This window comes from Pteropus medius, unplaced genomic scaffold (genome assembly GCF_902729225.1).
Source record: "Pteropus medius unplaced genomic scaffold, Ma_sr-lr_union100, whole genome shotgun sequence".
In the NCBI taxonomy this organism is placed as follows: domain Eukaryota; kingdom Metazoa; phylum Chordata; class Mammalia; order Chiroptera; family Pteropodidae; genus Pteropus; species Pteropus medius.
Window position 1 is genome coordinate 2,410,655 of NW_024347862.1, and position 18,688 is coordinate 2,429,342.

An 18,688-nucleotide genomic window follows, 5' to 3' on the forward strand; every position below is an offset into this window, starting at 1 on the left:
AGATCGGAAATGAAATGTTCATGACACATGAACATCTGATTTCCAAGCTCTCTAACTTGCAACTTTCTTTGTAGTTGCTAGTGTTCTTAGAATAAAGACTGACTTTTTTAAAGGGCTCTGTGAGATCTGGCCCCTGAATACCCCATCTCAGCCCATTGTCTCTCTTCCTTTCTACACATTCAAGAGACAGTTCTCTTGCTTTTTGAAGCATCGTGCCCCCTCTTACCTCAGGACACTAGCCCATGCTGTTTTGCCTGGCCTGGGTGGTTTCCACATTGCCCATCCCTAACACATATTCTTATCTCTGCCCCTAGTTAAGTTTCTGTCAATCTTTGTATGTTGCTCAAGCATCACTATCACAGGAAAGACTTACCTTAGACCACTTCGCACTTCCCTGTTGCCTGTCATAGCAGTCCCTACACTTTGAAATTGCATATTCTTAATGATCTGATTAATCACTCTCTCCCTGACTAGACTATAAGCTCCATAAGGACAGAAGTCATGTCTATTTTATAAGCTTTTGTTGCTATGGGGCAAGCAAATATTCTTAATGTCTCAAATGAATGAATAAATAAATGCAAAAGAGATAAATATTAGAGATGGCCTTACAACAGACAACAGGCAGCATGTCCAATTCCAATTTCACATTTGAGTTAGCTGGACTTTTCACTTGGTATGATACGTGTTAATGTCCATTCTTATTTTTATAATTTAAAAAGCCCAGTGAATAAGCTAAGCACTAGTTCAATGAAAGCCCAGTTTCCAGAGCCCCATTCCTGCTGTACATAGTTTCTCAATGTGAGAACCACACGTCCAGATATCATGATTGTTTGCTTTAAGGTGAGTTATTTCACCTTGATCCTTAGGAAGAGAACGTTAGGGATTTATCTAATTTTTAGGGGTGAAGGGCTTTCCCCCTTTGAAAGGAAGAGAGAGAGACACTATCAAGGCATTATGAACCCATACATCTAATGTTCCAGGGTAGAGTCCCAACTTTGGAGCCAGAATCAGGGATCTCAACTACAGCAGCTACACAAAGATGCTGTCTGCCTGCATCTGTCTGCCAGGATAGCTCACTTTGCCCTCCCCCTGCTCATACAAAAGAATTTCAGTCTCCCAAGGAAGAGATTCTCAGGAATTTATGACTCAATCAACTTACCCAATAGGAGCATAAATAGGATTAGTTTTAATATTGTTAAGTTGCAAAAATACAGGCATATGTGCATGCCAAAGCGAAAATGTACGCAAGCAAAGGGGAGAAACATATGGGTGCCCATATGGTGAAAACGCATTGCTAGACCTTCATACACTTCTCATTTACAACAAGAACCAAAGTTAGTGAACATAAATTTGCTTTGCAAAAATGTGAGAGGAACAGCTTGTTTGCCTATAACTGTTCCACTGAGCAAGATATGTATAACCTTGATTTCTCATCTTAGACACCTCTTTCTCACACTCTGGGGATTAATTAGGCTCTAAACACGACTTCAGATTAGAAACAAGGATCCTAGCTGCCTTGGAGAGAGACAAAGAAGTAGTAGCATGACTGCAAGATGCAGCAGATCAACTAATGGGCAATTCTTATTAGTGTCAGGAAACTTGTACCTGAGATGGCTTAGAAGAGAAATGAGGTTGGGAGGTCTCAGCGGGTTTATTTTAATTGAAGCAGAGAAACAACAGGGACCTGCAGCAGACAATGGCATAAATGTGGTTTTCATTTGGAGGCTGTGCGTCTCTTAGAACAATACTGAGTGGTAGCTAGAAAGTACCTGGATACAGGAGGGTAGGGTGGAGTTAGTGAGGAAAATGTAAAAGCTTAGGTGATGCTCAAAACTAGTGAGCACCCTTGGGTGCCCCAGGTAACAAGCAGAACTTGATAAAATATATTATTTTATATTGTACTTGTCTCAACCTCAAATCATGGGAGCCATTTTTGTGCAATATAGAGCTCTAGACTTGAAAACAGGAAGTAGGTTCCTCTCCTAGCTCCACCACTTTAGTTAGCTGAGTCATTCACCATTACTTAACCTTTCCAAGTCTGTGTCCTTACCTGTGAAATAGGCAGAATATTCCTTCTCTGACCTATTTTAGAAAGTTGCTAAAACTCACTTGAAATGACACATGTGGAAATATTATATAAATAATAAATTCCTATATAAGTATGTTATATGTAAAACACTACAGGTTCATTTTACTTATCATTCTTATTTTTTAATTATATTTTGAAATAATTATCGATTCACAAAAAGTTTCAAGAGAGGTCCCAAGTACTCATCACCACCTTCCTCAATGGTGATATCTTATACAACTAAAGTACATTATCAAAACCAGGTAATTGATATGAGCACAATGCAATTAATTATTTTATAGAGCTTAACTGATTTTACCAGTTTTTGCATGTACTCAGTTTTTGTTTTTTATGTATAATTCTATGCCTGATGAAATTGGCATAAATAGTCCCATTTTACAGTCTAGGAGGATGAGGATCAGGGAGACAAAGCGATTTTCCTGAAGTTATTCAGATTAACTGCTAGGGCCAGATTTCAATCTCAGATCTATAAGAATCTAAAGTCCACATTCTATTTATGAGCTAGTGCTACCAGCCAAAGAAAATTGATACCTACACATGAGTGTAAGCCAGTGATTCTTTTATTTGGAATGTTAAGGACTTGGCAATTTCTTTTAAGTCTTTCTTCTCAGAAATTTTTAGCATGAAAATAAGAGATGTAGTAGAAAAATCCTTGCACCGGTATATTTTGTAACCTAAACATTGAACAGAGTGAATAGACGATAGAAAGACCTGCTCATTTAGATTAGATTCATTGATAATGATTTTGCAAGTATAAGCTATGTTAACTTACCTTTCACTTATCTAGAAACCTCATATATCTAGAACAAAGCCAAACATTATTTCCCTTAAAACAGCTATCATCGGTGCCATTTATTACATTTATAAAATCTCATGTCCTTTCCTTTAAAAAGTTCTCTCCACCATTAGGTTCTTATTCAAGACTATTCAAATTAGAAGTAAATAATCAGAAGAAATGTGGTTGCTAAAAGGCAGGTACACTGACTTTAAGAAGAATTGTCAATAGTTTGGTAGAAGAGAAGGAAGAAAAATAGGGAGACTATGAAAAAAAAAAACAGAATAAGAATTTAAATACTATTTTAGGTCCATATTCCTGGTTATCCCAGTCCCTAAATGCTGAGATACAAACAATTAATATGTATAATGTTAGTGTTACATTATAAAGTTGAGGCTAAGTGGCATTCACCATACTCACAGAAACAGATGAGAATATAATATATTTTAAAAATACTTCCATTAAAAATGACTCAAGTCAATGCATAAAGTAGTCAACTTGGATTTCCTAGAAAATTCACTTCTGTGAAATAACTCATTTACTTGCTCCCTGAGGTATTACTGTATATGAGTAGATTGTAGGAGCAACTCACAGGTGAATAGCTGCCATCTTAAAATATCCATGGAGAGAAAACAGAAAAGACTTTATTATTTTCCCCCAAACATCTGGCTTTTCCAAATATGTCATTGAAAATGGGGTCAGGTGTGTATGGAATTATAGCAGATTACTGTGGCATCATAAGGAAAGACAACCCTCCTTAGAACACAACAGCCTATTCCTCTGCCATGCCTATCTTTGCAACTTTGTTTTTACATTATTTATGTTTTTACACTTGTGGGTCTTCTGTCCTTCAGTAAGGGAAAAGAAAGTAATTCTTTTCTCACAGTTGTATTCCAAACACACTGGCCCCTTCCTAATGCACTTGGCCTGCCTGCTTTGAGGCAGTGGCCTGTGATTCCATCATTTTCCTAGTTCCTAAACTGTTATTCAGAACACATTTCTGTGTGTGTAAAGGATACTAAACAAGTGCCATGTTCTCTATCAAATCTATATAATTATGTTTTTTTTTTTAAAAAAGACATTATCTGCTACTGAAAATAAATTAAACATAACTTTTTTATATTTAAAGCTAAAGAATAAATACAGTCAAATACTCAATGGTTTGCATGTCAATTGCAAATCCCATAAATGATGTTTACATAGCACTTTTCTTTGAGATGCTCACAATACTTAATAATAATGATCTTGTAAAAAGCTCCTACTTTCCTCAGAAGTGAAGCAGATGTCCTCTGGGAATGCCTAGTTTCTGGGAATCCTAGCACATTTGTCAACACTGCAAAGGAAACTGGAGGTCAGAAGGTCTCCAGCTGCATAATCAGTCTGGAGATAGGAAATGCTCAGCAGTCTTTAGATCTATATCTGGAATCTTCATGATTTTTAAAAAACTTTCACCCTACCTTCATAATAAGGGATTGTTTTTAGTTAGTGAGCTTGTTTTTAAGTGAAAATGAACTGAAAAAAGCAAAGTTACCTCAAAGGGGCTTCCAGGAAAGTGGCAATGATGGAAATATTTGCACCATTGAAATCGGCAAATGCTGCCAGGTCACCCCTTCCTTCCCTCCCCTCAGCTCCAATCAGTTTTAAACATTTACCAGTGCACTATGACCTAAAATTTTTCCTTTCTCAACTATCGTTTTAGGCATTGATCATATTCCTGCATTTCGAGCTGTATTTTCCCCTTTTATTACATCTATTTACCTTTTATATTTCAGAGATTCCTCACAGTTTCTGATCTACCAAAGCTTACCATTATGATTCTCTAGCATGATAATGGGTTTATTAATTCATTAGTCTTTACCTTTTTTTATAATTTCTAGGGACTGGCAGCATATGCTTTGTCTGTCTTTTTAAACCATATGCATTACCATTATTCTTAATCTTTAATTATCTGATCATTAAAATGTTCTTTTTAATAAAAGTTTGTTTATTCATTTCTGTCATATAGATCTCCAAATTTAAACAACAGATTTCAATATTGCATTAGCATTTTGGGAACACAGCTGTCCAGTGAGCTAAGTTCTCCAATGTAATTCTATTCGAATTTAAAAGAAAATGTCATTGCAACTTGTATTTCTTATCCGCGCATGCTGAACTAACCAGTAGATTGTTGTAAAAATGCTGTTTGATGTTCAAGTCTTATTGGATGCTCTTCTAAACCTTTAAAACAACTTACCAAAATTTCCTAGACTCTGAGTAAGAAGAAGCAGTCTTCTAAAATAAATATTGGTAGTCACTCACAGATGCAGCTTTTAAACTTACAAACCTTCCAGGTTCCAATGATTTTCAAACTTGAGAAACAGTGCTTTGAGTTTAAATGCTTAAATGTCATTGGGGGTGGAGGGGCGGAGAGAATAGGGGAAAAAAAGACAGTAAAGTGAAAAATATAGCTATGAAAAAAACAAAAGGCAACTTGAAAGTAGAGCACAGCCTGAGAGATTTAAAGAGGAGAGGGATAATTTAAATTTAGAATTTTTCAAGCTTTTTTTGAAGCTGAATTGCAGCTATTACATTATATGAAAGGTAGAAATAAGGGATGAATCTCCCTTATTTAAAGAGGAAAATCTTACCAGTGTATCATTATAAAAAATTGTTTAAAACATACCATGTCAAAATGCTTTTCAAAAGGTTTCTAGGCTTAGAAAACTATGTATTTAGGATGAAATAAATGCATTCTGAGATCTTAACATTTATAAAGACTTACAAATATGAACAAATTGGTCTGAAGGTTAGACATATTTTTGTATATAATGTAAATCCAAAATTCTCCCTGACTTTAAGCAAAATTCCCATGGCACTTATGTCTTTGGGAACACATACTATTCCTGTGTTTATGTTAAAGTTGAGCTTTGTCATGTCCTTTACATATACTTTAAAATTCTTTATAATACTTTATAATATTGACATTTGGGGTTTAATATATGAGGTCTTTATACAAAGAATGTTTGGTGGCTTAACAAGCCACCAAATAAGCATTATCTTACCCTATAACAAAGCAAAAGCTGATATATGTATTCTCAATTTACATGGAGGAAATAAAATAGTAAAAGCTTAAACAATATTCCTAGTAATAATTCCACTCTCTCATTGGTAAGTGCTGCCAACATAATTTTATTCAAAATTATGGGGGAAATTTCAGGTTATTATTTGCAACAGTTCCATATTTATATTTATCAATTTTTATTGAGATTTAATTAACATACAAAAATGCACCTATTTTTATTGTATAGTTAGATTAGTTTTGACTAACAAACATCAATACCACCACCAACCTATTTAAAATATAAACCATTTCTATTACTCTCCAAAATTCCCTGTGCCACTTTACAGCTAATTAAAAACAAAAAACAAAAAAACAAAAAACAAAGCAACAACAATAACAAAAAAGTAGTTACCTACCCAAGGTAACTACTGACTCAATTGTAGACATTATAGATTAGTTGCCCCTGTTCTAGGACTTCATATAAATGAAATTTTTTTGTATCTCGCTTCTTTTGCCTCACATAGTGTTTTTGAGATCCAATCATCCATGTATCGATGGTTAATTCCTTTTAATTGCTGAGAAATCACCTGTAAGAATATACCAATATTTATCTGTTGATGGTTATTTAGGTTATTTCCAGTTTGAAGATATTGTAAACAAAGCTGCTATATAAACATTTCTGCACAATCTTTATTTATGTATATTAGTTTTCATTTATCTTTGTTATATACCTAGGAGTGGAATTGTTGGGTCATATGCAAGTGTATGTTTAATTTTATCAAGAAATGACAAACTTTTTCCCATAGGCCTTATACTATTTTACAGTCTTACAGTTAATGTATAAGAGTTTCAGTAGCTCCACATCCTCATCAACACTTGATAGTGTCAGTCTTTTTAATTTTTGGCATTCTTGCAGTTGTATAGAGATATCTCATTACAGTTTGATTTTTATTTCTATAATAAAGATGTCAAAGATATTTTATGTGCCTATTTTCCATTCACATATCTTCTATTGTGAATTGTTTAACTATTTTGTTTTCAAGAGGTATTGTTAGAATTATGTTGTAAATTTTTTTATATAGCCCAGATATTAATTTTTTGTCAAAAATAAGTAAGGCAAATATTTTCTTCCAGTTTGTGGCTGTCTTTTCATTTATTCTTAATTATGTTTTTAATTTTGATGAAGCCTGTTATGGGTTGAATTGCAGCCTCCCTCCAAAAAAAAAAAAAAAATACTTTGAAGCCCTAACTCCCGATGTCTCAGAATGTGACCTTATTTGGAAACAGAGTCTTTAGAGAGGTACTCAAGTTAAAGCGAGCTCATAAGTGTGGGCCTAAGTCCGATATATTTGATGTCCCTATACAAAGAAAATAAATGATAGAGAGAAGCACATAGGGAGAAGGCTATGTGAAGATGAGACAGAGATTGGCGTGATATATTTATATACCCCAAAACACCAAAGATTTCCAGTAAACCACTAGAAGCCAGTAGGAGGCATTGAACAGATTCTCCCTCATGGCACTTAGAAAGAACCAACCATGCCTACACTTTTGCCATGGACATCTAGCCTCCAGGACTATAAGAAAATTCATTTCTGTTGTTTAAGCCATGCAGCTTATGGTACTTTGTTATGGCAGCTGTAAAAATACAAAACTAAATTTATCAATTTTTGTTTCTGTTATACTTAGAGCTTTCTGCGTCCTAGCAAATCTTTGTCTATCTCAAGGTTACCAAAATTTATTTCTGTTTCCTCTAGATCTACATTATTTTTACATCATACACAGGCATAGTCCACCCATTTTCCTCTTCACCGAGTTTCACATTTGGATTTTCTAATGCCTTAAGGGAGCACTTGTTTCTTGTATAATTTCTAGAATTAATCATGGTTTCTAGTAAAAGTGTATATATCAAGTTCAATTTTAACTTGGAATCTTTTATTTCCAAAGGGATAAGGCCCCTTGGTTCCCCACCCCCTTCCTATTAAGTTGGAGATGATTATAGCTAATGTTTTAATGCCAATCATTTGGGTCCCAGCAGAGGCATGCCCAGGTGCACGCTGTCATTTCTATTATCCTATTCTACTCAAGATAGATTATTTATGTACAGATCAAACAGATGTGACTCTGGGTAAACGTCTTAAAAGTACTGAGCAAGGATATCCCTTTTCCCCTGGATATACAATAACACCAACATTTTAAATGGATTTTCTAGTGTTCAAGCACTCTACTCAAAAAAAGATAAACCACCAACTAACTCACACATCTCCATCTTGAGAAATTATCATCTTTGTTGAAAGTTATTCTTATGGTACCTCTGTTATTTACAGTTGGGAAATTAAAAGTATACTGAGGTAAAAAAAGGACTGAAAAAACAATTCAGTAATTTTTTTTCTATAAATCTTTCTTTTGGAACATAATACTCATTGACTGATGTATGTGGTCTTGGCTTAATTACTGTGTCATAATACAACATTGTTTTCTGATTCCTGAAGTTGTGTTGTACATTAGAATTAAGTTTTGAATATACTAACTCTAAAGATGTCCTACAGGTAAATGCCTTACCCTTGACAGACAGGTGTCTCCATGTCACAGTTGGCTCTGGTCTGCCAATAGCAAGACACAGCAGGGTCACACTGCTTCCCTCATTCACAGTGATATCTGAAGAGATATTCATGATCTGGGGAGGAACTGTAAAGAAACAGAGGAGAGAATAAATACATGCGAATAATTATTTGCACTTAAAAGGAGGCGTTAGCCTTTAAATATTCCTATGGCATGTTTTTATGATCAGTATTTTCTCAATAATAATTTTCAAAATTCTTGATTTGACAAGGAAGTGGCCACTTATGCAACATTTCTAATGTATTTTTGTCTTGTAGCAGGAGGCAGGTATGTGTGTGGGGTGGGGAGGAAGCACAGGAACGGAAGAGAAGGGCATTAATGCTTGTTGTTTAAAAGGCAAAACTGAAGGAAACCAATCAAACAATTTTTCTAAGAGTTCCTATCTATATGTTCATCCCTTTTAGTGGAATTGCTGGCTTAAGCAAATAGCCATGAGTAGCCCTCAGTTAAGCCCCCTTTTTCCCCCAGTGAAGTTAACTACACTAAGTTAGTTATCATTTCCTGAGCATTCCAGACCTCTTCAAATTATTTGACCTTGCACAGATTATTTCATCCTTCAATTCTTTTCCTTCGCATTTCTTCACCTGAAAATTTCTGCTTATCCCTTAAAATATATCTGTTAAAACTCAGCAACATTTTCTCTGACTTGCTCAGAATTAGTCGCTTTCCTCCCTAGTCCATCCTGCTGCTATTGTCACTATAAGATTATATTATAAAACATAGTTTTAATGGCATCATATTTCAGTGGTTAAGAGCAGGGCTCTGGAGCTCAAATCCTCACCCGCTGTATGATCTGGAGCAAGGTAAACTGCCTTCACCTCTTCCAGCTTTGTTTTCCTCACCTATGAAATACAGATGATAGTAGTAGCTAAACTCATTGTGTTGTGAAGTGTAATAAAACAATGGCTTAGTAGTGCTCCTGGTATAAAGGAAACACTCAAAATACGTTAGCTACTAAGATAAAAGGATAAGAAAGATGACAACAATAACAATAACATCTTTTACAATAACTGTTCTTCTCTCATGGTCCAGGTCCATGTCCATTTACCTTCAGCATTGCAAAGGCCGACATGATCCCTGGTCTTACTTTCTACCTTGTCCTACCTCCAGGCCTCATTCTCAGTTCAATTCGAAACTCAGCATTGAAAAATACCCTGATTCCCTCTCTACTTCTATTTGCCATCAAGATCAATCTCACCAGTTGCCAATGAACAATGGCAATAGTCTCCCAAATGAAACCTCCTACCTAGTCTCTTTGCAGTTTGAGATCCCTTCAAATTATCCTCTCCAGGTGGCCAGAAGGATCGTTGTAGACAATAACCTAATCATACTGCTCCCCTGCTTACTCTTGTAGCTTACCATGGCCCACCAGGCTTAACACACAGCCTTTTGTGCATGAACTACCTAAACTCTCTGCAGCCAAAACTCCAAGACGCTGACAAGCCTCATCTCCAGGCACAGGCCTCACTAGCACAGCACATTTCAGTCACTGGACTCTGGTCTCCCTGAATCAGAGCAAAAGCATAAGCATTTCCATAGCTTTGCTTTTCCTTGTCTTCTCTTCATTATCTACCTGAAAAGGTAGGACTCATCTTTGAAGCGACCTCAAAGGTCACCTCCCTTCTGCAGTTTTCCTAACCTCTTCCCAAATCCTGAAAAGAGACTCACTCCTCTTTCCCACTGCATTTTGTCCAAACCTCTCTATGGGAGGGGCTTGAGCATGTTGTATTACGGATGATTGTTTTATACCTGTCTCTACCTAGGGAGTGATGTGCTTGAGAATAAGGATGGAAGCACATTAAAATCTATTTCCTTGGTGTCTTTGCGCAAGGCTGACAAGGGCACACGCTTAATTCTTCTTTGAAAGAAAGATCTAAAGAACAGATTGAATAAATCCAAAAACTAAGGGGGCAAAGCTTTTAATAGAGGTTTTCAGATACCTAAACCTTTCTTCCAAATTTTCTTTCAGATTCTCAAAATAAAAGGAAAGACAACAGAGAAAAGAGGCTCCACTCTTACACTACACTGATTTATTCAAGCTGCCAGTTTAATTATAAATTATTAATTACCATACAGGTAGAGTGCTAGTAAATTCCAAACCACCCTGAGTTAGTGGCAAAGGAGAATTATGGCTCATGCTTGATTCAGACAACTATGCAGCCTAGAGTTTTATGCTATCGAGACCTTAGAGGTAAGTCTTTTCAAGGAGAAGCCATAAGTAATTTGTAGAACATTTGAGTTCTTAAGGGAATCCACATTAGCAAATAAATAAAAATTTCCTAGTTTATAAATCTGCCATATTTTGGATTGTATCTGCATTAGAAGGTGCCCTGAAATTTCACTGCACATATTTTACCCTAATGCACACTGGGAAAAACATAGTATACATTCTAACTATGCTACATCCTCTTGAGAAAACTGTATTACCTATTTTTCAGTATTTTTTAGCTTGTTAAAAAATAGTTCAGAGCTTAGAAATGTCAATACTTTTATTTTACTTTTATAAAGTAACAGCTTTAGTGCACTTTCCAAAATATTCTCAGATAACATCTGCTTTAGCTGGATGTATTAGGCCATCTGAAGTTATCTTTCTCTAGACACAAGAGTCTCCCTGGTCATAAGGTAGACACAGCTCTGGAGGCAGGGGACAATTGGGTTAGGGGACGGTAATTTAGTACATTTCAGCTATGATGCCCAGAGACAGAACTCTCAACACAAACCCCAATTCAGAACCATCAGTTTCATACATGTTATTTTTCATCTGATAGCTTGAGGAGTCCTTAATTAAGAGATATTTCATAGATATTTAGCATGATCTCCTCATTCCTCAGGTGCTGGGTGAGTGTCACCCACTAGAAGGGAGTTTCCTACAGTGGAATTGCAAAGGCTAATCCAAACATCTCCACTCTACCCCAGGCAGTGCTTTCTGTCATCTTCTGCGAGTCCATAGTGTTATCTGTCACTTTCTCAAAGGGAGAAAGACAAAAGGAGTGGGTAGTAAAAAGGAAGTGCAAACAATGAATTGAGAGAAAGAAAAGTTCTTACTATTCTCAATTATGGTATTGTTATCATTAATATGTAATATGTAATGAAATGTATTACATATTAATATGTAACTTAATTGTTCTCAAATTGCCTGCACATGCATTATCTCATGGTTTTCTCATGAATTATGAGATAAGTAGAACAAATATTCTCATTATTAAAAATGAAGAAATTGAGACATGGGGAGGATTAAGCAAATTGCCCCAAATTACATGGTTAGCGAATGGCAGAATCCTTTCATTAAATTGTGCTGCCTCTTTGTTTAACTTCTTATCAATGCCCCCAAACGCAATATTTATATCTGCACATTCTGTTTCCTCAGGTTGGAATGTCCTCCCTGTGCATCTTCACTTACATGACCTACCAAAATGAACAGACCATCTCATTCCAGTTGGCTTCTCAGAGCACTGCATGCCACTGCCAGGCAGGAGTCCATTTTAGATGTCCTTGTTTTTTTCCAGGGCCATCTACTTGGCAAATATTGCTTGCCAAGGGAGATGTTCAATACATTTAATTTAATTTTAAATCTTGATGAATTTGGCAATACTGTTATGATACTCCTTTTGTTTTCGTGATAACATTTTGAAGAAAAGAACACTTTAAAATGACTTTAAATGTCTACATATATTGACAGGAGAACTTTGTTCAATTTGTAGATATTTATTCATGGTAAGCATATAAATAAATATATTTATATTTATATATAACTAGTATTTATGAATATACAGATAAACAAAAAAATGTATAACAATCTTACCCAAAATGCTAAAATTACTCAAAGAAAATGATAGGACCCACAAGTGTCCAGTTAAAAGATTACAAATAACACAGTGTGTTTTCAGTCATTTCTGCAGACACTAGGGACCCCGTCATTCCTGCTGGTAGTGCATGCATCTGGTTATATTTTCATTGGTAGCGATGGATTACAACAGGGCCTTCACATAGCTGAATAGATTATTCAGTGCACAAATGTAACTACTTTAATTTGTGGTCATTTTAGATGGTTGAGTAGATAGATATAGACATATAAGTATAGATACAGACATGGATAGAATATTGTCTGTCTCTCTGTATACATACATACACATACAGAAATTGAGACAGACAATATTTTATCAGATGTAATCAAATATTTTGAAGAAGAGGCAGATTTCCAAAAGTATCTTTGGGCTCTGGGTTATCATGAGGTGTTTACACATTCTCTGTTTACCCTTACCATGGCCAGCTACTCTTAAACATCCCAATATGTCATTCATACACACACACACATATATACATATAAATATATACACATACATACACATATTTAATATATTTTTTCAATTATAGTTGGCATACAATATTATATTAGTTTCAGGTATACAACATAGTAATTAGACATCAGTATAACTCATGATCACCCTAATAAATCTAATACCCATCTGACACCATACATAGTTATTACAATATTATCAACTATATTCTTTATGCTATACTTTATATCTCCATGACTATTTTGTAACTACCATTTTGTGCTTAATCCCTTCCCCGTTTTTCACCTACCCACCAACCCCATTCCCATCTGGTAACCCTCAGAATGTTCTCTGTATCTATGAGTGTATTGCCATTTTTTTTTATTTGTTTATTTTGTTCTTTAGATTCCACATGTATGTGACATCATATGGCATTTGTCTTTCCTTATCTGACTTACTCCACTCAGTATAATACTCTCTAGGTCCATCATGAATTATCTTTTCCCATCTCTTTACTTTTAGTCTGTGTGTCTTTTAATCTGAAGGGAGTCTCATAGGCAGCATATATTACAACCAACTTGTTTTCTTATCCATTCAACCACACTTTCTTTTGATTGGAGCATTTAATTCTTTTTCATTTGAAGTATTTGTTGATAGATATATAGTTGTTGCCATTCTTTATTCATATTTTTGATACATATTTTTTTCTTCTTCATAAAGAAGTCCTTCCAACATTTCCTGTAATACTGGCTTGGTGGTGATGAACTCCATTAGTTTTTTGGTCTGGGAAGCTCTTTATTTGTCCTTTGACTCTAAATGATAGCTTTGCTGGGTAGAGTGATTTTGGTTGTAGAGCTTTACTTTTTATCACTTTGAACGTTTGTGCCAAGCCCTTCTGGCCCTCAAAGTTTCTGTTGATAAATCAGCTGACAGTCTTATGGGAGCTCCCTTGTAGGTAACTGATTGCTTTATTTGCCACTTTTAAGATTCTCTTTTTGTCTTTAACCTTTGACATTTTAATTATGATGTGTCTTGGTGTGAACCTCTTTGAGTTTACCTTGTTTGGGACTCTCTGAACTTCTTGGGGTTGTATGTTTATTCCCTTCACCAGGTTAGAGAAGTTTTCTGTCATTATTTCTTGAAATAGTTTTCAATTCCTTGCTCTCTCTCTTCTCCTTCTGGTATTCCTATGATAAGAATGTTGTTACACTTACCAGAGGCTTCTTAAATTATCTTCATTTTTTTGGATTATTTTTTTCTTGTTGCTATTCTGATTGGGTGTCCTCTGCTACCTCATTCTCCATGTTGTTGATTTGATCTTCTGTTTCATCCACTCTGTTGCTTTCCTCTAATGAACAATTCATCTCAGATACTGTATTCTTCTTATGGCTCCTTATTATGTTTTCTGTATTAATTTTTATGTTTTCTTTCCCTTTGTTAAAGTTCTCACTGAGTTTATCTACTCTCCCCCTAAGTTCTTCAAACATTCTTATAACTAATGTTTTGAACTCTGCATCTGGTAGATTGCTTGTCTCCACTTTGTTTAGTTCTTTTACTAGTGCTTTATTCTTTTCTTTCATGTGAGACAAGTTTCTTTATGCCCCATTTTGACTGTCTCCTTGTGTTTGTTTCTTTGTTAGGACTTCTAAGTCTCCTGGTCATAGAAGAGTGGGCTCATGTAATAGGTGTTTTGTGGGGCCCAGTGGCATAGTCTTCCCTGGTCACCTGAGTGAGCTGTTCAGGGTGTGTCCTTTGTGGGTTTGTGTCCCCTTCTGATGTATTTGAGCATTGGTTTGCACTTTTATGAGAGGGATTGACCCTCAGGCTGATTGCTTGTGAGGTTTGGCCAGTGAGGTGCTGACCCTGTGGAGCAGGATTTACTTTAGCAGGGCTCTGGTACCTGCCCAGTCTGCCCTTCAAGTGTGTCCTCCTCAGATGCAGCCTTGGATGGTGCTCAGGCTTTATTACTGATCAAAACAGGCCACTGGGTGTGTTGGCCCAAGGGACATTTGAAAGGGGTCCAGCTGCAGACAAAGTTTAGTCACAGTCTGTACATTTCTGCAGCCACCTGGTAAAAGTCATTAAGCAATCTACAGATGGCTGCTACCCTGGATGGGCTTATAGGTGCTTCATGGGGCCAAACTAGGAACCGAAGCTAACTGCTGCTAATGCCAAGTGTGGTGCTGCTCAGCAAGAGGTATAGGTCATGCTGAGGCCATATGCTGCTTCTTTGGGTTTTGTGAGCCTTTGAAAGATTTTAGGAAAGCCTGAATCATGAGCCAAGATAGGCCATTTGTATGGAATAAAACCCTGGAGACAGCTTGGATGGGCCTTCAAGTTGGGAGAGACAGAGTCTCAGGGAGTAGCCTGGGCGGAGCTGTGTTATCTAGGACGGAGACTCAGATATGGTGGCCACCTGTGTTCACAGGGTAGGAGCAGGGGGAACTCAATCAAGGAACATTGGATACTCCCAGAACTTCTGTTCAAGAAGAAGTTGCCCCTCCAGCCCTCACCCTGAAGCCAGACAATTGTGTCTCCCCACATGTCCCTGGCACTCCTTGAGCAGCTGCCCCAGAGCTGGAGCTAGAGCAAGTTAGTCCATGAGTGAATAAGTCTAGTATGGACTTGTTAAGAGGAATGTCTGTGACTCCCACAACCCTCTGTCTCACTCAGCCACAATCTCTGTTGGTTTTCACATCCAGAGTTTGTAGGGACTTCTGGCACTGGAACCCTTTTCTAGTGAGCTCAGTGTGGAGCCAGAACCCCTCACTCCTCAGGGAGAGGAGGGGACTCTGCAGTCAAGATAATCCTCCTGATTCTCAATTGGCACACATGGTTGTGGGACCAGACCATTTCATACCTCTGCCCCTCCTACCAGTTTCAAGGTGACCTCTTATGTACGTCCTCAGTTGTAGGACTTTTGTTCAGCCAGACCTCAGTGACACCCAGTGATGGTTGCTCCGTATTTTCATTATAATTTTGGTGTGGTCATGAGAGCAGGTCTGCATAGCATCTACCTTCTATGTCATCTTAGCCAATCCCCCCATCTCAATATGTCTTGGACCTGTCCTTCCCTCTCTGATCTCACCACCATTGGCTTAGTAGAGAAGCATATCTGCTCTTGCTTGGAATATTACAAAAGTTTCTTCACTTCTCAATCTACCACCTTTTATAATCCAAACCCCATACACCCACAAGCATTACCTTTTAAATATCTTGCTTCTGCTTAACACCACCAACATCTGCCCCTTGCTAAGACTGTAAAGTCAAAACTTCTTATCAAGATTTACAAAACCATTCACAGTCTAGCCATAGCCTAATTATTTGCCCTTTTTTAACAAGCATATGTCTCTGGGGTTACATTATTCTCTCATCTCTTTATACACACGATTCTTTCTGCTTGGAAAACACTTTCCCACTTCTGTGCCATACAAACCACTTATCCTTCAACACTCAACTCAAACATGATCTCCTTTATGATGCCTTAGTTGCTCTGTCCTCTGTTTCCAAAGCATTCTTATTTATGTCATTATCATACCATTTATTTTCACAACTGAGCTATTTTGTGGAAGGGATCTGCTATATTTATCCTTTTATTCCTATCATACAACACAAAGCCTGACAAGTGGTAAAATCTGCTCCCCCCTCCACTCTAAATGTAATGTATGAATGTATAGGTTTTTACATTTGGTAACTTATAATTTGTCAAGTGTTTTCCATTCTAGAAATTTGACATTTGCCTTTTTCTCTCCCTAAAATACTCTCTACCCTATTCTTAACTTAAATATATATATTTTTTTCTTTTGAGCTTGGTTTTAATGTTTTTTATTGTTGTTGTTGTTGTTTTTTATTAGAGATATCTGCTAATTACCTCAGTCCTCCCTCTACTCATTTAATTCAGGCCTTCTTGTTAAAATGTCTCCTCAACCTTTAAATTGTCCCCAGTAATACTTATGTAGTTTTATGCTTTTATACTCATTTGTATGGTTATTTGTTTAGAGTTTTTCTGGCTTATAAATCACTATAAATCACTATATCACTGTATAATTGTGCGAGAACAAACTTGAGTCAGAAAAGGTTTTCCTAAAGATAGAACAATTCTGTGGGCAAAGTTAATTTTGGGTTGAAATGTGTGATTTTTGACCTAGTAGCACCATCTAGATAAAGGTGATATGACATGGTCAACACCGTATAAGGGACCATGTACCATAGCTTAGGTTCTGGAGTCCAATGAGCTGTGTAAACTTGGACAGTTTTTGCTTAGGCCTTCTGATCCCCTGGTCCTTCATCTGTATAATGAAGACAACAAAATATATTTCTCTAAGTTTTTGTAACAATTAAGTGAAAATGTAAGTTGTATACTAATACAATGCCTAGAAATAAGTACTTACTACATGCTCTTTGTTATTATTCATTTTTATATAAGCATTATTGATATTATTCATGTTATTTAGAATCAGATAAATGACTTAATCTGCATCTAATTGCTAACTTTCTAAATCTCACTTTCTTCAACTTTAATACAGGATTACAGATTAAGCTTGCCTTGGATAGCCAGGAAGATTTCATTACATATGTTTCCCGAGTAAAATGTAAATATTTGATAAATAATTATCAATCTCTTTCTCTAATGCTGAATCATTGTACCTAAGCAAATACAAAGAATAAATCATACACACATTTGCATAAAGAAATCACTTGGCTCTCCTTTATCTATTTTCTTTTAGGGATTTTTTTTTTCCTGTTTCTAGAAGGAACAGGGCATAGAACTTCAGCACCTGCTGTATTATTTCAAGGGCAATGGTTCCACCCATTACAATTCTGCCTTGTCCTTGTCCAGTCACAGTATTTGGCGATCATGTTTTAAGTGTTTTATTTAAGACTGAATGACATCATTAAAAAATAATAATTCTGTAATTTAGAGCATAGAGGTTAAAATTTGACTACCAATTTTTTCTACCTACTTTCTGTGTCATATTTTAAAAAATTACTTGAGCCCATTAAGCTTCAATTTACTCTATCATAAAATGGGCATAAAAATATTTTCTACACAAGGATGTGGAGATTGTGTGTTACATGCTGTTGAGTCCGCTCCTACTTCTGGTGACCCTATGAATAAATGATATACGCATGTCTTGTCCTCATCCCTTAGAGATAATAATTTTAGAGACTTAAGTAACTATTATTATTGTTTTTATTTTATTATTGCTATCAGTATCCCCATATAATAAAAAAAATTGAGACTATGTGAAAGCTAATATAAATATAAAATGCTTTCTACTACTCTTTTAAACACTCAAGGCTAATTTCTAAAAATAACACAGTAAGGACTTTTAAAGACTGAATGTTTTATTATTCTAGGATTACCTTTTAAATTTATTTTAACAAGAGAGCTAATTTCATAAACTAGAGGTAAAAATGATTTGACAATTATGGCATGCATGCTAGGCTAAGTTGTGCCAAATTTTGTATACTCAAATAGTGTAATATAGTGACAAAAGCACTACATGAAATACCAGTGTGGGTGGGTTTTAATCCTGATTCCTCCAAAGCTGTGTGACCTTTTGTAAATCATTTAGCCACTTTGGCTTAGAGATTTGTGCGTGTGTGTGTGTGTGTGTGTGTGTGTGTGTGTGTGGTATTTATTTATGGTTTGGTTAGTTTTGAATGAAAAAGCTGGGGTATGAATTCTCAGGTTCTTTCTGGTCTAAAATTCTGTGAGTTGGTAATCTTCTAGCAACATTACAAGTCCAAGGGGGCTACTTTTGACAACAAAGTGGTAATAGTACCAGTAGCAATTACAAAACAGTTAGTGTTTATTTCTTTGAGTTAGGCATTAACTCAGATATAGTGTTCTCTCTGTATTATGTCATTTAATCCCTGAT

At 36.0% G+C, this 18,688-nt stretch overlaps 1 protein-coding gene across 12 annotated transcripts in view; it reads right to left on the reverse strand.

The window, feature by feature from the left end:
• The window catches only part of OPCML (opioid binding protein/cell adhesion molecule like), a 477,723-nt gene that overhangs the window by 105,023 nt on the left and 354,012 nt on the right, over positions 1-18,688 (reverse strand). For all 12 annotated transcript variants that reach the window (XM_039878855.1, XM_039878852.1, XM_039878849.1 and 9 more), the window contains one exon: positions 8,467-8,592. In XM_039878855.1, coding sequence (XP_039734789.1) covers positions 8,467-8,592 — 126 coding nt within the window. The remainder of the gene's footprint in view (positions 1-8,466; positions 8,593-18,688) is intronic.